This window comes from Protopterus annectens, chromosome 1.part1, assembly GCF_019279795.1.
Source record: "Protopterus annectens isolate FY-2018-M chromosome 1.part1, PAN1.0, whole genome shotgun sequence".
Classification (NCBI taxonomy): domain Eukaryota; kingdom Metazoa; phylum Chordata; order Ceratodontiformes; family Protopteridae; genus Protopterus; species Protopterus annectens.
Window position 1 is genome coordinate 355,202,144 of NC_056726.1, and position 23,325 is coordinate 355,225,468.

The 23,325-nt window shown below is 39.2% G+C and overlaps 1 protein-coding gene across 1 annotated transcript in view; it reads left to right on the forward strand.

Moving 5' to 3' along the window:
- The window catches only part of UBR4 (ubiquitin protein ligase E3 component n-recognin 4), a 3,959,899-nt gene that overhangs the window by 3,594,272 nt on the left and 342,302 nt on the right, over positions 1 to 23,325 (forward strand). Inside the window, 2 exon segments of the mRNA XM_044087073.1 lie at positions 10,327 to 10,414; positions 19,899 to 20,026. Coding sequence (XP_043943008.1) covers positions 10,327 to 10,414; positions 19,899 to 20,026 — 216 coding nt within the window.

The following is a 23,325-nucleotide window of genomic DNA, read 5'->3' on the forward strand; positions in this document are numbered from 1 at the left end:
TTGCTTTAGAGAAGTTTTTCACTGTGGTTTTCTGGGCAGCGGGTGGGGTTGGGATGTGAATATCCAGTGAGATTAGTTTATGGTCTGATCTTACCAGTGAGGGATACACTTCTGGTCTGGAGCATAGAGTCCCCATGTTGGTGATGATCAGGTCCAGTATGTTTTCCCCTCTTGTGGGAGTGGTAACAAGTTGTTCCATAGCATTTGAGTTTATAAATTCTAGGAACCTTTGGGCTAGGGTGTTGGAGCTAGAGAAATGCTCCCAGTCTATGTTTGGTTAGTTGAAGTCGCCCGATATAATGGTGTTTGGAGAGACCTTCATATTTTCCAGTGTTCTCAGGAAGGCCGAGTGGGGTTCCTGGGTTTGGGAGGGTGGTCTGTAGCAGGCTATAAACTGGAAGGCAGTTTTACCCACTGTTAGTTGCACATGGATAGTGTCTGATGCTTCGTGCTTTGCCACCAACCTGGAGGTGTGGGTATATTTGATGAATTTCGATACTCCCCCTCCTTTTGTGGTTCAGTCCAAGTTTTGGGGCCGAAAAGCATGGTATGAGGTATAACCTGGTAGTGCTGGGGTGCTCTCGGGAGCCCTGAACCAGGTTTCTGTTACTGCACAGATTTCAATGCTCTCCATGCTAAGGAGAGTTTTGAGTGCGTGCATCTTGAGGTTTAGACTTCTGGCGTTGAGTAGCATTACTCTTAGTTTCTTATCCCTTGTGATACCTATGGAGGTGGCTTTGTCTTTTGAGCCTTGCCTAAAAAGGCACTATGGGGGTAGCAAGAGCCTTTGGCAATATCCGAAAACCCAGGGGTGACAGGTGCAAGCCGTCCTTAGCGAAGCATCGTGGCTTGTCGAGCATATCATCCCAAGCTGACAGGCATTGGATCCCCTTTGAATGACACCAGTACTTAAGCCAATTGTTGAAATTGATCATCTTGTCTTCATATTGTGGCGTCATTCTTGGTGAGGGTAAGATGCTACTCAAGGTCAGGGTTATACCGGCCTGGGCTACATGCTCAGAGAGCTCCTTTATGTCTCTTTTCATGTAGTCCAGAGAGGTACGTCTCAGGTCATTCACACCAGCATGGACAATGACTGAGTCATATTTGTACTTGCCTTGGAGTGACCTGAGTGCTTGTGTTATGTGGTGGATCCTAGCACCAGACAGGCTGCTCACCGTGACCCTCTCCTTGTTCAGCCTGGTGAGCGGGACGTCAGTGTGCCTGATGATAGTCACCTATTACAAGTGTATCAGGTGTGTTGTTTAGTCTTAATGGCTGTGACTGTTCGGCACACTGGCTTTGTGAGATATGTGTTGCACGTGTTTTGTTTTGGGGTAGCGGCTGCTTGGGTGTCTGCTTTGGAGGTCTCTGCTGCTTCGGCAGATCTTTATTTAGAGCCTCCGAGTATGTTTTTGTGTGATTATGTATTTGGTTTGCTGTCGTGGTAGGTCTATGTGAGACTGGAATTGTAGTGAGTGTGGTTTCCTTCTCCTCCTGACTGGTTATGCCAGTACTGAGTTGAGAGAGCTTAGCCTCCAGTTTGGCTATATGGTTGCATCTCTCACATGTGTTGGAATTTGTTGGGAGGAGGAGAGGGTTTTCTGTGTACATGAGGAGGTTCCATCATCAGATCTGAGGATGGTGTTGAGGATCCAGATGGATCGGAATGCTTACCAGAAAGCTCCTTTTGTTTAGGTTTAGGGGTTGAGCTTCAGATAGAGCTTCAGAGAATGAGGAAGGTAGCAAGCCTTTTAAAATTAGTTTGTTCTTCCTGTCAGTGATGGCCTGAGGATTAAAGGGCTTGCAAATTTTACAATCTGTTTGATGGTGTTCTTGGGCTAGGCAATAGACCCATAAGGCAAAAGTCAGAAAGTGGTAATTTGTGACCACATTTCTGAATTTTTAAAATCCTTACAGCTTTTCAGAAATTATTAATAGTCAAGGAATCAGGAAAATGACAAATAATTTTTATATATATATATATATATATATATATATATATATATTGAGAGAGAGGAGGGGGTGAGCGAGAGTGAGACAGAGAAAGACAGATACCAACAATGGTGTCAAGAATACACACAATGTGTACAAAATGGCAATACGAAATACACAAAAGTGTAGGAAACTAAGTAAGGTAGAAACTACAATAAAGAAGTAATATATTAAAAGTTATAAAGATATAAAAAGGTAAATATAATAAAATTGGGCTTATCTCCAAAAAACTACACTAAGCTTGAGAGCTCACAGCACCCACATCCAATCTCGAAAGTGATAAACGAAATCTGAGATATGTTAAAGGATATAGCATTATGGGTAAGGAAGTAGCTCAAGAGTTTGTTAGTGGCCACGAGCTGAAAATAACACTGAAGTCATATCCGAGGATCGGATCCAATCCCAATGGTTGGGGAATAAATAAAAATTGGCAGCATCAGATTATATATTTTGCTGTTTTGTTTAAAGGGCTATACACAAGCCCAGGTCAGAATAAGAACACAGGGCAAGTGTTCTATTATAGTATTATTATATTACAATATAAAACCTATACATCTGGTGATTGCTAAAAACATTAATACAAAATTTTAATGCACTGTGTTAATACAATATTTTAAAAAGATGAAAAAGTATTATAAAGGTGTAGTTGCAATAAATTCTACCTTAAATTCTGAATTATACAATATATATATAATATAACTGTATTTAACTAAATATCATTAAAAAGAAAAGTATCTAAAATATCTAACATATATGGTAATTATATATGCAACATATTTATAAAAGTTTATAAAAACTAAAAACTTATAACCAGTTTTAACACTGCCTCAATATTCCCAGATTCAGTAGCTGGACCGGAGAGGAGATTGACAACGGGCCTTTGGACATGTTAGAATAATATTGGGAATTTCTTAATAATTGAAAACCAGGGCCAGTGGGGAGTGAGGGTGTAGTGCTTTTAATTTTTAGTGCTGACTTATATAATTGCTTTAGTGAGCAAGTGCCAGGTAACTTAAGTGCAGTGTGTTACAGGTAACTTAAATGCAAAAACGACAAACAGTAACTTTCTTTCAAGTGAAACAAGGAAATAAGTACAGTAAGCAATACAGATATCACTAGTGATCCACAGAAGTGCTGAGAAGCCGCGTATTAGGTGGAATTAGCGTTCCAGGGAAATAACAAGCAAATAAACAACAAGCATATAATGATACATGATCTGAATTGCTTAGACACAGTAAGGCCTTATTAAGTTTAGTTCTGTTGACTGCCCCAAAAGAATACTAGGAAATGTAAACCAAACTGTAAAGCAGTGATAGCAAACCTTTTGGGCTGGGTGTGTCAAAAATTCGGAAAATGCCTATCTTGACTCTGCTGGTGTGTCCCCCACGCACAAACGAAAGAAAAACAATTCTTTACATATTTGTTTATTAAAAAATACAGTCCAATCAGGTGTGCTGCTATACATTATAAAAGACAAATTGGTGACTTACAATAGAGATAAAGATATGCACACTGATAATTGAGCTTAAAATAGTGCACCAAAAATTATCCTACTTTTAATAGTAATTTTGAATTGAACTGAAAAAAATATGGAACACACACTGCATATGATTTGATTAACATCAATTAACTTTTTTGTTGCTGAGTTTTAATAGGTAATAGATAAGTGCAGGGTCACGTATAGTTCTTGTATTTGTGTTCATTCAGTTTCTTTGGTGACTCGGGTGTTGGTGAACGGCTGGTGTCTCACCCAAAACGTTGTGGCGTGTCACCGGTTCGCCATCACTGCTCTAAACCAACTGTTTTTGACATATTCACTATTGTAAAGAGGTAAAATAATTGGAATATGAATCTTTAAAAAAGGAAAGATGCACATTATATAGAAATGGAATTTGTGAATATATGCAGAATGTTCAGGGGTGTGGTTTAAGGGGAAGGTGGCACTGAGTAATTTATGTAATGTTGGACTGATTTGATAGCTATAAAGAAAGAAAATGTGTAATGCAGATCAATGGAAAAATTCATATGGTTTGTTTTTCTGTTAAAGTATGTCTGTTTATGGCTTGAGTGATTTAATAAATGTATTTTAAAAAGATCCACCTCTTTTCCCCGGATAGCCATGTACAAGAGGAGAACTATAGTAATAATGGTGAACTTGGAGGAAGCAAAGGACATTTTAAGATCTGTTAACACATTGGAATACTCTTATGTGTGGGTGGTGAAGTTGGTAGAAGAAAAATGTAGGGGCAGAGACATGAAAATGTAACATCCAGCTGAGTGTTATCTGCTATTGGGTGATTTGTAGCAATCAGGAAGAAGCTAAAATTCTGGAACGGTGTAAGGTGAAGCAATGGCAATATGTGGGAAATGCACCCATAAAGGAGAGGGCAGGAAAAAGGAAACCATGATGCAGGAGTGAAGAGTAATGAAGAGGAAATGGTCTTATGTGGCATGGAAGGAGGTAATACCACAATGAAACAAGGAAAGAAGAGAGCGGGAGGCAACAGCTGTTCATCTGTCTGGGACAGATGAGGCCAAAACATTGGGCAACTTGTAAGTAGCATGTTAGATGTGTAGGAGATGAAGGGGATCAAATGCATCACTGGGTAAGAGTGTTAATAGAACTTGAAAGGAAGAGTTTGCATGTAAGAAGGATAAGGCAGTGGAAGAGGTATGAATTTCTCTAGGTAGAGTGCAGAAGGCTTTGATTGAACACTCATCAGAGGGTTTATGATCCTTGGCAACAGAAGTGCTAGGGACCAGATTGTAGAAGACACTGTGCTCAGACTTGGTAAGGCATGGGGGAGCGGAGGATGTACTCTACAATAGAGGTGTAGGTATTGGTGACCTGTCAGGGTAAGCATTTGAGGTGGTAGCCAGCTAAACTAGGGAAATAGTAGAGAGATGCCAGGACAGAGGTTTGCAGATATTGGTCTTTGGAATTTTACCTGTGGCAGCCTCAACCAGTTCTAGTGGCAGGGATAAGGCTCCATCTTATCCCAGTAGTAACAGTAGTGCTGTGGGCTGGTTTAGAAGTGAACAACTCAGTAATTCTGCTTTTAAATTGGGTGGAAGTGGGAGTTGGGTGCCTGGGCACTAGAATGGGGGGCATAAACATCACTAGAGGAATAAACAGGGTGGCTCAGAGCACAGTAGACTAACATTGCTAGGAATCTGGGTTTAAAAGTGGGAAAGCTACAGGCATTGATGCATAAGGAGAGAATCGCCAGTATCGCAGAACTCTTGTCCATTGACGAGAGAGTGGGATGTGGAGGTGCCTAGGTATTGGCTGTTCTACACTGACTGAAAAAAAAAAGGAATGGAATAGAAGAGTAGTTATCTACATAGAGAGACATCAGGTGTGAGGTCTGACACGTAATAGACAAATACCACCTAAAAAAATAAAAGTGGGCAGACTTGGAACCTAGTAATAAGAATGTTGTCAGCAGTGGAAAAGGAAGGAGGAGTGCTGGTAGGAGTAGTATAACACATTGGCCGACAGCGATGTTAAGGGAGGAGAATGAGAAACCAAGAGAGAGAGTATGAAAGAGTTGGTTAGAAAGACGTTGACAGTCCTAGAAGTTTATCTGTCTGGAACAAATGGGTAGTCCATCTTGCAAGGCAGAAAGGGACTGTGAGTTTATTAGAAGCGTTGGACAATAAGGTGTTCAGCCAGCTGGTGTGTAACTGTAGCACAAAAGTTAAAATTCTGTATGGTGTCCTCATCAAGGTGGGTGGGTGCCTGTGGTCCTCCCCGCGGTTGGGTGGGCGTTCGAAAGACATGTGTAAATGGGCGTGCCTTTGTTGAAGGTTGAATGTTGAGCTGGCACCTCGGCATTCGTGAAAATCTACTGCCAATCATTAGTGGACCAGAGTTCCGCCGTGGCAACCCCTAACCGGGAAGAGCCGAAAGACAACAACTATTATCTAACAAAGTCATGACACTGTGTTGTGTACAGTTGAAGAATAAGTGCATGTAGACTGAGGCAGTGGACAGTAAGGAGAGGCTAATAATTATCCCAAGTAATAAGCCTTATCATATGTGGAAGTAAGAGAGTATAGAGGGGTGAAGTAATCCAGTGAAGCAAGAAAGGATGAGTAGAGTTGAGGTTAACAAAGAGACACGGAAAGGGAAGATAATAAAATAGGTCCGTAGGGGAAACGAGGGCTTCTTTTGATATATAACAGATGGAATCGATGTAGGGATAGACCTGGTCAGGCTTATCATAGCTTGGAGAGAGATTTTTGAAGACTGGGAACAAAAGTTGAGGTACTGAATGAATACATTTTTTCACTTATTTTTCTTTTTATGTGTATATATGTATGTGTGTGTGTATGTATGGTATGTATGTATGTGTATGTGTGTATATATATATATATATATATATATATATATATATATATATATATATATATATATATATACACACACACAGATATATATATATATGTATATATATATATATATATATACACACACACAAACATATATATATACATATAGATACATATATATATATATATATATATATATATATATATATATATATATATATATATATAGATACCTGTGTGTATGTATGTGTATAATCTATATATCTCTGTATGTATATGTATATCAATAAACACAAGGGGTATGCCATTCCAGGAGGATGTTATTGTATAGTTGGAGAACATAAGAGGGAACTTGCCTCTGTAAAGCAGAATTAAAAGCAGAGGCTAAATGTATTGCTTCCTTAGTCTTTTGTAATCTGACCAGTGTGCTAGTAAATCCGTTAATGGTAATTTTCAGTATATTACTGGCCACCATGAAAGTGACTGAAGACTGGAAGACAACAACTTTTGCACCATTATATGGAATGGGTAGGAGATAAAGATGAATCTAGAGGACTTCAGACATGCTAACCCAACGGTAGTGGTGTGGATGGTCATGTAGATAATCCTAATGGGAAGGCTGGCTTTCCTGGACAGCAGTCTCAAAGGCAACAACCAACATATTTTCAAGGCCAGAAGAAGTGTTTAATCAAACATGATCCAGTTTTATGAATGGTTAACAGGCGAGCATAATGGGAGTATCAGAATACATGGTATACCTGTCACGAGAGCATAACAGGAATGTCAGAACACATGGTATAGCTGTCACAAGAGCATAATGGGAGTATCAGAAGAACACATGGTATACCTGTCCCGAGAGCATAATGGGAGTATCAGAACACATGGTATACCTGTCACGAGAGCATAATGAGTGTGCCAGAACTCATGGTATACCTATTACTTTACCAAGGTTTTTAAGTTGGGTCTGTGAAGGCTGCCAGCCTAGCCAGATATAATTTCATAGATAATTCTGTCATTTGTAAATATTAATGTAAGCCACAGGCTTGTCTTAAATGGAAAAAATGCTGTTACAAAAATGTAACAACAGTGCACTCTGCTGACCAAGTAAAGCATGTTGTGACACTTTGATGTAAACACGACTCCGGCCAGTCTAGATGAAGGAATTATTGCTATCGTTGTAAGGCCTGAGTTAATGGCCAGAATTTGCATGCATAAATGTCCTTTATTGCTCTGGTTTCTGCCCAGAGGTGAAGAATGTAAATGTAGTTTCTGTTAGCCTGGGAACCCAGGGAGGTGTGAAGAATGATGTAATGGGAACCAGGAATGTGATTTTAAAAACAGAGAATCATAGAGCATTAAGCATTTTTTGTCTTGACCATCCCAACTCATCAGCATTCTGCCTTTGCTCTATATGTAAGTTTATCTTAGACTTGTGTTTTCTCTTAGAAATAGCTAGAAAGACTAGACTGTTTTTCTGTGATGTCAGAACTGTATTACTGAATTATTTTAAGTATTTCTCTGTGATCTCTGAACTCTTGATAAACACTGTGTAGTAAAAAGGTATTGTCTTGTGTTTTTAGTTATTTATTATTAAATATTTTAAACCCTTTTAACTCTGGCTGTTCTGTGTAGAGATACTTTAAGCTCTAGAGTACATTGCATGTATATAGTGATCCTGTACCAAGTCACACTAATAAGCCTTGACTGTTTAGTCACACTTACCAGTTGGATAATAATATTGTGCAGTAATAATTGGACACCCTTTTAAGGGCCTTTGAGTAGCTGATAAATATTAGTGGGTGGTGGCAGCTAATACTACCGTATAGTCTGGGGAAAAAGGGGCAAAGCTGGAGAACCTGTGCCAGCCTTCCACAGGAGTGTCTGTGTGGTTGTATAAACTCTTCTCAAAGTGTGTGTGTGTGTGTGTGTGTGTGTGTGTGTGTGTGTCAGCTATGTGGGCAGGGACATGAAGCACTGAATGGACATAGAAGGGTGCTGGAGGTTTTAGCTTGACCACTAGGCTGAGATCTGCACCCTGTAGCTGTGCCAGTGGGGAGTCTTATTGGGGACCTGGAGAGTAAGGGAGCTATCAGCCCTGGACTGTCTGTGATCTCTTTGTGCTCTTAAGGGAAATTGCACTTTACCGTGTGTATTTGTTATCCTTTTCTCCTGTATGAGACGCCCTTCACTGATGTTAGTGGTGGGGATTAAGGCTCCTTGATTGCTGGGCCAGGACACGGGTGTCCCAAGGTCCACTTTAGATGGATGTTCAGAAAACTGGAATAGTTAGGGTAGAATCAAAACCAAACGACTGGATTTGATGCATGGTTGAGTTGTAGGACACAGATGATTGCAAGGAATAATGACATTGATAAGTGGAGTAATGCAGTGGTGGGGGGAGTAAAACCAAAGATTTGTAAAGATTGAAAAGGTGGGTTAAAAGGTGGATGTTGAGGTTCACTGTAGTGAAACATGAAGCAGTGCACCTGAGTGGCATCAGTCCTGGTTTAATGTATTAGCTTGGACAGTAGAATTGAGGGCAGCAGAGAAGGAAAAGAACCTGAAGGTGCCGACCAAAGCTGGACTGTACCACTGGGAGCAGATTGATAGAGCAGTGGCAACTTTCAGCGGAATGTTGTGGTGCATCCCCAGGGGATAGATAGAAAGGCATAGCGATTTTCCATTTTTCTGGGGGGTAGCAGTATTTCCCAAATTTGGGCAGGCAAGTTTTGGAAAAACATGAGATTTTCATAGCATGTGTCATTTTAGGCCAGAGTGCTCATTTATTGTTGTTTGGTTTGTCGTACTTACTACATACAGTGCTATCAATTTGCTTATGGAGTGTTCTGAAATTAGAATTTGTTTTAATTTTACATATATGTAGATGCACTGAAACCTGTAGTGGAATCACTGTTAATGAGCAATTATTAATTTTAAAAATCACAGATAAAATTCTCAATTTTCACCTTATGAAGATGAAGTTTTTTAGAATCATATGTCTTATGTCAGTGTCCTTGTGATTAAACTCCATAAACAGAGGTAATGCTTACATCGCACATGGTCCTGGTTAGGCACACCTTGAATACTGTTTGCAGTCCTGGAAGCAAGCCAAGGATAAAGGTGTCAAGCTGGAGGTAGTAGTCTCGAAGTACACTGGAAATGTGCATGGAATGGAAGAGAAAGGAGATGACCAGAGAGTAATAGAGCGGAATCTCTTCTTTAGAACCTGAAGTGGTTGGTGGAAAGTGTAAGATTAGTATGGGTTGCTCAAGATTGTGTGATGGAAATGTGAGGCATGTTATGCTGAACAAGAAGTACTGGGAGTAAGGCACAGGACATAGATTGTAGGGAACAATTAACCATTGAAAATTTGAATTTACTTCATCACCGAGGAGGTGTTGTACCTATGGAATGGACTCCTGGTATAGAAGGGATTCTCTGGAAGCATTCAAGAAAGGTGTAAGACAGATGGATAAGGGGTGTAAGGGAAGTCTTGGGGATGGAATTTGTGGAAACAGTGCATTCAGAATGATGATTAGGAGGGCTGATGTTTAGGGGAGGGCAGTTTGTGTAATGTTGGAGTGAATGACAGTTAAAAAAAAAGGGGGGGGGGGACTCTGCAATGTGTAAATGAAAAAATGTTTATATGTTGTTTTTCTTTTCTGTTAAAGTATGTCTGCCAGATGTATACCATAAACACTGGAGGCTTACTCCACGTATCTTTTCTGTTGATGTATGTTTGCTATGTCTTAAATAAAACAGTAATGAATGTGTTAAAGGTAGATCCTGTGCATGTGCAGCCAGGCTGTCTACCACAATACACACATGCATATATTACCTCTGTGTCATAGATTAACTCTCAGAATATACTCCTGAATATACTCCTGTCTGTTAAGTATTTGTATTAGTTCAAGATCTCCATCTAAAAATAGTAATTTGAGATTTCAGGTGTTGAAAGTATATTTATTAATACTTGCCTTTTACCTTTGTTAACAGGGAGAACCAATGCGCATCATTTATCGTATGAGAGGCCTTTTGGGTGATGCCACTGAAGAATTTATAGAATCTCTTGATTCTACCACAGGTACATTACATAGACTGAGATGTACAGTTTTACAGGGTGAATGAGTAGAATTGTCTAATATACCATAGTCACTGGGGGCTTACTTCAGAGTCGTATTTTAAGGTCCTAAATTCAGAGATATTTATACCCTGAAAGAAACAGGATTGTTTAGAACCAGCGGTGTTTCTGCTCTACACCCATCTTTTTTTTTTTTTTTTTTTTTTATCTCTGTTTGACATGGTAGTTATTGGTGACGTTTGCTTTTTCATCTCTCTGCTTCCAATATTTGAAGTATGTATTTCACATCTTCCTGGAGGCATTCTTTTTCAGCAGAGGCATCTGTCAACACCACAGTGCCACTGAATGGTGCTGTCTGGTTCAGACTTTCACACCATCTTTGGCAGGGCTGTTCCTCACTTCCTCTGCTCTTCTGTCATTAATGTACCTGAAGGAATATTTTTGGTTATTTCCTTCTGTGTATGATAGTAGACTTCACTGCTTAAATACATTTTGAACATATTTTGGGTTTGCACAGGGATAAAACACTGACAAAGTCCCAGATGACCTTGGAGTGACTACCAGTCAGTGAAGTAGAGGAACTGACCAGGGAGGGTGGGAGTGAGTCTTTAGACTTCAGATGTAACAAATTTGTGCTTGTGTTAACAGGTAATCCATGAAAGGGCAGTCCTTAATGGATCACAGATATCCTCTTGTCCTCTGTCCAGAGTCTGCTGTTGGAATGTACTCAAGCTTGGTAGTAGGCTTAACTGTGGGGGGGATAGCATGAAGTGATGGATGGCCAGATCTCCTGTGCTGTGGGAGGGTTTAGAGAAATCAAAGTTTCTGAACCCTCCAGTGAAGACAGAAGCTTCATAAATTATCTGTTCAAATTACAGTTGGCAATTTCATTGTCTTGAGATCATTGTACTAGCTACTTCCACAGCTAGAGACCTTGAGTGGCTGTCGTAAGAGTGATGGTTCCCATCTCCACCCCATCATCTTCCATGTTGGATATCTGCATTCTTGGAAACTGCAAGTGAGAAAGTAAATTAAAGTCGAATTCCTGAGTAGGTGGAGAGGCCCATCTAGTGAAGAGTCCTACCCTGGGGTACCTGTAAAGGATTAATTGAGTGATCCAATGTTGGGCAGGTGGGGAAGGGCTGGAAGGGATTTAAAACAAATATACAGACATTTTACATCACTAGGAGTTGGGGGGGGCTGACGGGCTTCAGGGTTAAGCACAATTTTTTTGTGTTTGTCTTTATCTTGTGTGCCTGTACTAAATAAGTGCATGCTTTGAGTGTGGGATCTTCAGAGAAATGCTGAACTGTGATTGATGGAAAGAGTGAACCCACTTGTAGAACCCATCAAGGAGGGCTGTCAGAGAGATCAGCTGATAGAGTAAAAATTCCATTTTCAGAGCTTCAGACCACATTTTGAAGGTTCTTTTGGTCACCCGGAGTGAATCTTCTAAGGATGTTTGTGCATCTTAAGTAGGAAATGTTTACTGTAGAGTCGAAAGTTTTTTTTTTGTTTGTTTTTTTTTTTTTTTTTTTTAGTTTGCACCTTAGAAATACCAGAATCTTTTTTGTGCAGGTTTTCAGTATTCTGCAAGCAGTATTCAGCATTTTACCACTCCTTCCTTTCACGAGCCTGTCCTGAGCAGGATTTTTACTCTTTGTTGTCTCAAAGCAATTTCCTACAGACTTGATCCACATTAAACGTTCAAGTATGAATTCAGGCCCTCCATGGGATCAGAATTGTCTTTAAAAATTAGCTTAGCCATTTTTTAAGCCAGCAACTTTGAAAATGTGTTTAGTTAATCATAACAAACTTTTTTTTCATAGTTTTTAAACTAATCTTAGAACTTTAGACTTTCGGGCGCTTCAGCGTCTTTTTGTTCATAAAAACAGTATTTTTCTTATATGTAATCAAAAATCCCTTCAGAAGGTTGTGATAGAATTTATTTTAAGTGAAACTGTTCATCTTCTAGTACACTTATCTGCAGAATTCAGTCTGGGTTTAGTTGTGTTTAACCAGTTGTATGTGTATGGGCATTCTAATTTTTACTGTTTGGCAATAATGTATTTATGATAAACAACTAGTTTTGAACTTCCAGTACTACACACAGTATTTTCATATCTGAGTATTTTCATTTCTGGGTATTTTTCCTGAGCAAGAAAATTGATGGGCTTAACTTTTTTCGCCAATGTGTTTTTATCTGTTTAGTTTAGGAAACTTTTGTACAGCATATTTATGATGGTGACCTGGAAACCTTTCATACTTAAACTAATCACTGAAAATTGGATTTTTAAGTATAGAGGCAGACTGATATTTGGAAGATTAATCCGAAGTGTCTTCTACCTAGTCCCATATTTGTCACTTCAGAGAGCAAGTTCTTCATTATGCCTTTTCTTACCAAGGTACTCCCCTTTTAATCCCAGTTGAAGTAGAATAGTTACCTAGCCATCTAACTTGTCCTTGAGGCTGATGGCTTATCAAGAAAACAGCAACCCCATATCTTGGGCTTTCAGTTTCTTTGACTTAGAGTGCATATTCCCATCTGAAACTCTGTATTTTCTCCATTGTTTTGGTAATGTGTTAAAGAAATTAGATGAGTTGTATCCCTAACAGTTTTCCTACTAAGTAAAAGACATTTGTGGCCTAAGGGTGCAGCTTGATGTGCAGCTGAAAAAACGTTGGCTGGAAGGTAGTTTTGCAGTATGATTGCCCAATCTCACTGCCATAACTCAACTTTTCTCAAATGGTAAGGACAGCCTCCTTGTGAAGTTGGTGCCATTTTCAGAAGGCAAACTAGAATATGTGTTGTACTTAAAATAGGTTTATAGGCAAGTACTAAGCGACCAGTTTGTAGATCCATTACTTACCTAGCCAGTAACCCGTATTCAGACATTCCCTCCAGCCTCATGGGGTTGGGGAGAATTTGATGCTGCCCATCCAGTTATCTACAGTTACTTTGAAGGAGGTGGGATGCTGTTCTGCTTGATGCAGTGGAAGTTTTTTCCAGAGGTGGAGAATATTTTGAGATAGGACTCTGTCACACCAACATGTTTTGTATCTGTTGTTGCAGATTTAGTTCCTTTATCTGGACATTGAGGAACCATTTGTTATGCAAAGGAAGTCAGAGGGTTGGTTCTTTCATGGCTTGAAAGGCTAGATACCTATCCCACAGAATAGTCTGTAAGAGGCTGAACATAGAGTGGTGTCATCAGTCTGTCTTGATAATTCAATATCCAAAGAAAACCAGGTCCCTTATGCACAAAAGTGATGGTACTTAGGAAGCCTGGATTAAAACAAAGGAATTACCTCTACTGCATAAATATAGGCATCTCGGGAATCTTTCCAAAAAAAAAAAAAAGAATGACAAAAGGTCCTTCTATAACTCTACACAGCTCAATATAAATCTAACCCTCAGACATTTTGGTCGACTTTAAACAAAATTATTTCTTCTGGCTGCCCCTCAACACCCTGTCCTTACCCAAACACATGCCCTCTAGTAACAGCTACTCTCCTCAATAAACTCCCTATGCTGTGGAACAAAATCCCGGTACATGTGAGGCAGAGCTGCCTGCTGGAGAAATCTCAAGAAATCTTGATGATGGATGGATGGGAGATCGCAGGTTCGATCACACCAGCAGTCACACTGGCTGACAGACAGGGGCGGGGCATACCGCCTTCAAACTTAAGGGTGAAAAAAAAAAAACTTTGGGCTAGGCTTCTAAATGCCCTAGGGCAGATAGCCTAGTATAAACCTATGAACCTATAAACACTTTATTGACACCATCCAAACACGTCTACCTACCAACTCTGACACTACTACTCTGCCTTTTCCTTGCAACCCTCCGAGTAATAATCTATTCTCTTTACGCCCAGTTCCTACTTCCTACATTAGATCTCTTCTTCAAAAGCTTAAACCCTGCTCCCCATCCACTGATAAATCTACCTCATACCTTCCTCAAACTTGCTGCTGACTCCATAGCCTATCCGGTATCTATCCTAATCAATAGATCAATTCAGGAATTCACTGTCCCTACCCTATGGAAATCCTTCTTTACTATTCCCTTATATAAAGGTGGAAACTCTGCAGACCCATCTAACTACTGCCCCATAGCCATCCTATCCCCCCCTCTAAGATCCTTGAAAAATGCATACACTCACAGCTTCTTAACCACCTCCTCCATAACAACCTTCTCACTCCCACTCAGCATGGTTTCTGTTCTAACCATAGCACAACCACAGCCCTCTTATCCTTCAAACATATCAATTCTAGGCCCTAGATAACAACAAACTCATATCTTGTCTCTTCCTTGACCTTTCCAAAGCCTTTGATTCAGTCTCCCATCTAAACTTGCAAATCTAAATCTTTCTTCTTCCTCCCTTCTCTGGTTCTACATTTACTTATCCTGCAGGCAGCAATGTCCTTCCCGGTGTACCGCAGGGGTCTATCCTGGGTCCACTCCTGTTTACCGTCTTTACCAGCGATCTCTACACATCTTGTAACGAATCCTTCCTCATCCAATATGCTGATTACTCAACCCTCATCTTCACCTCTGACAATATCTCTGAACTCAACTAACTCAACTTGCATTTCTATCCACAGAACAGTGGCTGTCCAGTAATCTACTTATCCTCAATCCCAAAATGACAAAACTCTTACTCTTTCTTCCCCAGTCTCTCACTTAACACAAATTCGCCTTTGCTATTACATCCTCTAACAAGACTATAATCCAACCCGAAACTCTCACAAAACTATATCATTGATGATGAACTTAAATTCAGTCTTCACATGCTGCAGTGTATAAAAGACAAACCAGAAACCTGATTTACTGTACCACAATAAAAAATTTCTCACCACAAATGCTACACTTGTCTTGCACATGCCCTACACCTCCCCTCCCTCCTATATGCTGCTCCAGTGCTCACTAACATTCAAACCACAACCTTGAACAAACTCCACACAAACCTACCATCAGATAGCTAGGTTTGTCACAAACTCTCCTTACAATTCACATCAGTGCTTGCTCTAAACTCACTCCAGTGGCTTGAATTCCCCCAACTTCTACCACTATCTCAACTTCAGATGATACACTTTATTCTTTATAAGGCTTCATCTTGTCCTCTCTCTTCCTTCTTCTCTGTCTGTACTCCACCTCAGACTCTCCGCACCTCTATCCAGCGACTACTGCACATCTACCAACCTAAAAAAAACTGCAGGCAAACTCCTATATAAACACTCCATTGCCCAAGCTTGGAACAAACTTCCAATAGATAAACGTTCCATCATACACCCATCTTGCTTTAAAGAAAAGCTCAAACTTCATCTAATTAACTTCAGAACTTGCTCTTGTGAAGCCCCAACCTAGTGCCCCTGCATTATACCTCTCTTACTCCCTTCCCCTCTCATCTAAGTACTCCATTATTTTGGATTCTTACTAAAGATACTAAATCAATAATTTTGGTCAAAATTCTTTTTGTGTATATATGTAAATATATGTGTTTCACTGTAAAAATTTATGTGCATGCATTGCTATTCTATTTTTTTAACTTTCTTGTATAACAGACTTCTGTTACATTTTTGATTCTAATGTTTGAATTTGTGTAATTTGTTTGTGTTGGCGCTTTGCTCCTTGGGTCTCCACTGAAAATGGGCCTCAAGCCCAGCTGGACAAACCCGGTTAACAAATGTCAATAAGTAAGTAAATAAGATTTCTGAGGGCCCTGAGCTTTTTAGTTAGGAATCTCCTGAGGTTTAAAATTGAATGATATTTAGACAAATAAATGCCAAAGAGGCATTTATACTCTGTGATGGATCAGATGAGATACGAAAGTGAATTGAGACTTTAAATTTAGAGGTGGTATCCTTGCAAATTAGATGAGCCAGGTAGGCTTTCTGAACTCCTAGTTGTAACTGTTGGTAGAGTAAAATTTGTACTAAATTTCAATTAACATATTAGCTGTTTCTTTTGATTTGATGGGGAATCATGACAAATGCAGGAGACCAGTAGTCAGAAAATATATTGTTTACAGATGAGTTGTAAAAGAAGGGGTTCAGCAGTTGAGGAAAATAATTACAAGTCCTCATAATTTCAAAAGTTGGGATTTTTTTTTTTTTTTTTTTAAGTTTTTTACTCTCTAAAAGCATTGATCCTGGAGTTGATATTATAAGAGGATGTTGGAGCAAAGCCCTCAGAAGAAGAGAGGCTGCAGGGATCACAGACCTCTTCACCCCTGCTAAAAGAGAGAGTAATGCACACTTGAAAAATTCCAGTTTTTGAAATTGTAAGAACTTTTAACTTCCTCATAATTTCAGTAACAATCTAAAAGAATAAAATATTAAGCCAACTGTCATTTACTGTGTGTTATGTTGGGTGTGTTTGTCTTTTAGGTTCATAGGTGTGTACTCTGCTAATGGCACTGGAACCTTTACAGACCTAGCCCATAGTATTAACCTGGTATCGTGCCACCTGACCTTAGTTCCCAGTGCCTCTGTCGAGTAGAGCCACTGGAGTGATCCCTGGGGTGAATTTTCTATTTCCCATCCATTCATCAAGATCTCTCTTGAAGAGGGCCATGCTTGACATATATGGAAAGTCTATTCAATAGCATGGACAGTTTCTGGGTTATGAACCATTCCCTCCAGCATATTCTGTTGATTGTGGTAATGTGGTTGAGGTCTGTGGAGCATGTGGTGCGGAGGGATTGGGATTTCTTTAGATGTAGCATTTCTAACGGAGCTGGGTCAGATGGCTGTGTAAATCAAGCAGAGATCGCCTCTAAGTAGGTGATATGAGACAGAGAATAGTTGGAGTTTTTTGAGTCTGTCCATATAGGCAAAGTGTTTTAAGGCCTATGATCCTCATTGTGAGGTACTTTTGCAGCCTCTCTAGTTGTTGCAGGTGTCTAGTGAGGTACATGCCAAATGGGGCATTGTACACTATGATTGGCCTAATGAGGAAAGAGTAGTGGGAGACAAGGACCTCTTTCTTCCTGGATGCAAAACCCTTAGTAATGAGATGTGCCACATAGGACTTTCTGACCACAGTGGCAATGTGGTGGTCAAAAGAGAGGTTGCTGTTAACCTGTGTTATGGAAGTTCACACTACCGTTTCTTATATCTAGGGGCAATTCAGTGAGTGTTCTGTGGTCTGGAGGAAGAGGATGTGATGGTCTGAGAACCTGTTACTTAAAGAATCTGAAACCGCTGGAGTTCTATTCTGATCTTTGATCACTGCCTGAATGGAATTTGCATGCTCTCTTCCCATATGATTTTTCCTTTGGTACTCCGGTTTCCTCCCACTTCCCAAAAACATGCTGGTTGATTAACTGCTTTAAAATGTGTGTGTTGCATTGACCCCTACTCTTGTGGCCCAGGTTATGACTGAAAAGGATTAATGATGACTAGTTCACTGACCTGGTTTGTTAAGTCAATAGGTAAAATTATTGTAGCTTTCTAGCTGAGTTTTTTTTTTATACTGAAGTTAGGTTAGGATCATATATTTTTTTTCTGTTATTCACCTGACTTTAGCAGCAAAAAAAAACTGAAGCAAAGCCTGGCTAGGTGTATATCAACACTAAAAAAAAAAAAAAAAAAACACTTGAATGTAAGACAGAAGAGACCAATGTTTGTAGCATATTCTCAGTTTAGTATTCGCTTTCATCCTCAAGACTTTATCAAGAATATTAAAAAAATACAAAACCCATCTTTATATACTCCGAGTTAAAACCATTCCATCCAGTAAGAATGTAAAAACAAACAAAATTTTAAAACACATTTTTTAGTTGTATTAACCCTTTAAGTGATAGCAAGTCTGCTTTCTTTAAGAAAACACTTTTATATTAATGTGGTCATTTAAACCAGCTAATTTTATGTGCCAACAAGTTTTTCTTTCAGCAACATTTTTATAGTTACCGACCCTCTGGTCTTCTGGAACTGATTCCACCACAGTAAACAAAAACTTACTGAATTGTAAACATTTGTTTGAGTGTCTGTAAAGAGCATTTCTAGTGTGTTTAGTTATAATAGCGTAACAATGTTATTTTTCCATTTGCCATGCTTCTAGTGGTCATACCCACATAGAAGCTTGGGCACCCTGAGCAGACAGCTATGTATATAACATCTTTGGTATTACAGATGTATCTATTTTTTTGCCCACAAAATGTAAGCAGAATGTCATAGAAAAATCTAAGGTCCTTCACTGATGTATCTACAAGCTGTACAATTATGACATTTATAAGTACCCTCTTTTGTATAAATGGTGGGGGAATGTATGTGGAATTCTTGTCAAGCAAGTTTTTAATACACCAACTTGTCTTGTACACAAATGCAGGAACCTCTCCTACTGCACTACAGATGTCACTATTCCCACCAATATTTTTCCAATCATGTATAATATTTTTGACAATTTCACTGCCCACTGTTGTATCCAAACAAAATCTAGGTGCTGTTATGTTGTGGATATCTGTACTGTGTACTAAAGACCAAGAAATCTTTTTGGAGAATCCATATATCAAAATAGGGCCAGTTGTCTTACATTTTGATCATATCTCTTCAGCAGTATGTAATAAACCCTCTTTGTCATGCCCTCTAGCTAAAAACAAAGAAGTGATGACCTCTCTCTCCTTTTCAAAATCTGCATCTCTACTGTTCATTCTAGTGGCTGGAATGAATTGGGCCCCTAGAAATGTTGTTCTTGTATGTTGAATGGTGACTCCTGTAGTTTAAGTAACGGTTTGTAAAGGTGAAAGAGGAGGACTTGATGGTCTCAGAACCTGTTACTTAAAGAATCTGAAACAGCTGGGGTTCTGTTTTGATCTTTGATCGCTGTCTGAATGGAATTTATATCTCTCCCCATATGAGCATGTTTTTTCTTTTGGTACTCTGGTTTCCTGCACTTCCCAAAACCATGCCGATTGATTAACTGCTTTAAAATATGTGTATTGCATTGACCCCCCTACCCTTCTGGTTCAGGTTATGCACTGTCCTGGTTTATTAAGTTAATAAATAAAATTACCTTATTTGCTTTGTAGCTGTGATTTTTGTACTGAAGTTGTTCAGGTCTACAAAGGTTAGGATCATATTTTTTCTGTCATTCTCTTGGATTTAGCAGCTGATGAAGATTCTCGTTAAAACTGTATGAATTGTTAAAACATCTACCAGGCTTACTGTGAGACAGGGATATGCTGTGACTAGTAAGAATCGATGAGAAGAAACATTTTCATTATCTGAAGCATGACGACAAAAACAGAGGTTAATGCTGTTCATCAAATAGAATTGCAGTTAGCAGTGTGCATTGATAGAAGGCAGTTTTGCTAATCCTAATGTTTTTTTTTTCTATGCCCCACAGTATCTCAATTCCAAAGAATTTCCCCAAAAAAAAAAAAAAAAATTTTTTTCCAAAAAATTTCATGTTAGTATTGCAAACTGAGATACAACAGGCAGTTTAGATCTTCATTAGTTTCTTGGTTGATTTCCTTTTGTTTTTAGAAGAAGAGGAAGATGAGGAGGAAGTATATAAAATGGCCAGTGTGATGGCTCAGTGTGGAGGACTTGACTGTATGCTAACCAGGCTTACTGGAATTCGAGACTTCAAGCAGGGCCGTCATCTTCTAACTGTAAGTCTAAGCCGTGAGAAGAAAGTGAATGAATAGTAAATGTTGCATTCTCTCTATAAGATGTTTGATGTTAATTTAATTTACTTTTAATTTTTCTTTTTTTCTGCCATTCGTAAGTGTTTTCCATGCACTTTTTGCACAAGTTTGTTTTTGCTTGTGTGATTCACTGTTTTTCCTTGTTTGTATTCAGATTTTGTGGACAGTCCATATATTAAGTTTCTTGATTTATTCCTTAAGCAGAGGCCATGTTTTATAAACAAGAAGAGGCACAGCTAGAATATATTTGATGCACAGTAGTAAGCAAAATTCCTTTGATTCTGTACATAATAAAAAATGCATGGGATTTCATACATATCAGATAGATAACACTGCTGTAACAAGAAATGATTGTGCATATTTTTTTAACGTTTCTGTAATTCTCTTTTGCATATTATAAATGGTACATCTACTCGCATGTATGGTAGAAGTTCATATTACCCTGTGTTTGAGAATCTTATATCATGATGTTTGCAACAGCAAGACATGAATAGGTATACTTCACATATGCCTAATGGATGGGCAAAATGCAGGAAGTCACTGGCCAGATGCTGCTAAACATGTCGGACCATAGCTCACAACTTTGCTCAGAAATCGGGGACAAAGCAAAAAAGTGTGTGTTTGTGGGGGGGGGGGGGCACTGACTGTCCCCATGACACAGCAGGATAAAGCCCTGCGATCCACCTGAACCGTATTTGATTAACCAACATAGGAGTTGGAGGAAGTAACGTGGGAGGATGGGAGTGAGCAGCATAGGGCTTCCTTATTCTGGGAGGAGGGAGGCTTGGCCTGCCATTGGGTGACACCCACTGGGAGCTTTGTGTGGTGCAGCCTGTGGACTGCAGGGGTGAAAGATCTGATGCCACATGGCTGCATTGGTCATAAGCTAGTCATGAGAAGTAGCTTGTGCTTCTCTGCCAATGACTGGATGATGTGGCATCTTTGAAAGCTGTCAAGGGATTGTAGGAGCTCGGGAGGTTAGTGGGTGACCCAGATGTATGCTTGGATAATGGCCTTGCACTTCACAGGGGAATAATAAACTGGCTGGTGAAGGCGCTTACTCCTGTGAGTATCGAATGAGCTAGATAAGGCTTAGGTGGTGATTCTGCAGGCAAAAGGGCTTAATTAAAAAAAATAGTGGCTGGACAAATGCCCAAAATCAGGGACAGTTTTCAATTATTGTTTTAAAAGTTAATAAAACAATTGGCTTTGTTTCATCATACATTTTTGAACAATAAGAAGTAGGAAACTCTAATTTTTAGCATAATTTATTTACCAGAAAATCAAAAACTTTGAGGAGTAGGAAAAAATATGAGGCAAAATCAGGGAAAGTTGAGGGTTGTGATAGGTGCGTCTGATGCACTTCATTTGAGTGCTGTTGAGTATGTAAAATAAACTGTTCTTTTTTTCTATGCAGGGTATCACAGCACACTTTCTTTGAAGTCAGTAATGTTCATCATACGAATCTGACTTTAGCAGAATTCCTATGTAGTGATTGTCTAACCACCTAGCCTGACTTCTAGAACCTTGGCCATTCTCAGCTTGTGGGGGGGGGGGGGGGGGTTGACCTCTCTACCACACATGAGCATAGGATATAGGAAAGAGCTGCCTGACATATTTCCAGTTCCTTTGTGTTGCATTGGACATTTTGAAGTATGTTTGTTCATTCAGACAGCTTTCAGAGGTGTTTTATTTTATTTTTACATATTCAGTTGTTTGTTTTAATAACCAGTTTGGCCTTGTTGGGGGGCTGCCTGTTATCAGAGGGGATGTAAAGGGTGGTCCTTAGAATAATGTTTTGGATAGAAAAACATGCTAGCAAGTAATGGTGCAGTATTAGTAAAAGGACAAATATTAAAAAACAAGTAGAAAAAGATCGTAGAAACAAAACCAGTAATCCAATAAAAAGATCATGTCAGCACACAGGTTGCAAGTCCATAAAACGTTTATTGTATAAATTCCACAAGCGCTTTCACCCTAACTAAATTGTAGGGCTTTTTCAAGTGTAAAAACAGTGTAACTGTTAAATCAGCTATCTTTAAATAACTTCATTTTAAAAAAGGCGCCAAAACCAGTCTAACCTAAATTTAAAGTAACCACGCACATTTTACAACTGTCAAGTTTAAAAACACAAGTAAATTCACTTTGTTTACCAAACATTGGAGCTTGTGGAATTTATACGTTAAAAGGACAAATATTAGTACAAGTTATTAGTTTGAGACACAAGCAGGCACATATAACAGATTTTTAACAGAAAGTTATTACAACATACAATGAAAATAGTGTGAAGCATTTTGTGGAAGGGATTGGTGTATTTGATGTAAATGTTGTAAAGAAAAGCTGTACGTTAAGTATCTTGACCTTTAAAGCACTGATAATGCTATTGTGTGATGTACATAGAATATAAATAATACTGTTTCTTTAAGAACAGTCAGATAATACTATTTTTAGTATCATCTGACTGTTCTTAAAAAAAGCTGTTTTTGGAGTTTGTCTTCCCTGTGTTTGCATGGTTTTCCTCCATGGACTGTGGTTTCTTCCCACATTCCAAAGACATGCAGTAGGTGGATTAGATGCACTAAATTGGCCATAGGTGTGTGTGTGAGTGTGTGGTGTGGAAGAACTACAGCGGCAAGACTAGCCACCCACCAGTGTAAACCTTGGCTGCATATAATTGTCTCTGTTGAAGTGACACCCCCCAACCCCATGCACAAAAATTGGAAAAAAAAGGGTTGTGGATGGATGGATATCATACTATTTATTAGACAGAAATAAAATTCCTTCATGTTGGGTTAGTGTGTCCCTAAGACCAGTTGTTTGTGCTTGTTTAAAGGTAGGGCCTTGCTGAGCCATAACAGATTAGCTGGAATTTGGAGGGTAAGGCTCACTGCCCCTTGTACCGGATTCCTTAGAGGCTAAAGAGGAAAGCTCATTTTCCCACATTTGTGTTTTTAGGAGGCTGCTATTAGTTCTCAAGTTGGAGGTAGATTTTTATGCATGGAGAGGGATTTAAAGAAAAGAAGGGTGTTTCCACTGCAGAGATTTGGAAGCGTTTGAGAAACTGTGTAATCTTGAGCCTGGAGTGGGATGTTTTGGGTGAGAGAACAAGTTTATTTGGAGCCTGCTGCTAATTCATATTAACTGGATCAGAGGTGGTCTTTGTAGTGGTCTTGATTTGAATCTGTACATGGATATTTTCTGTTGTTGACTCTAATGCATTTTCAGCCTATATTTTGCAGCCTTGTATAAAGCAAATGGCAAGC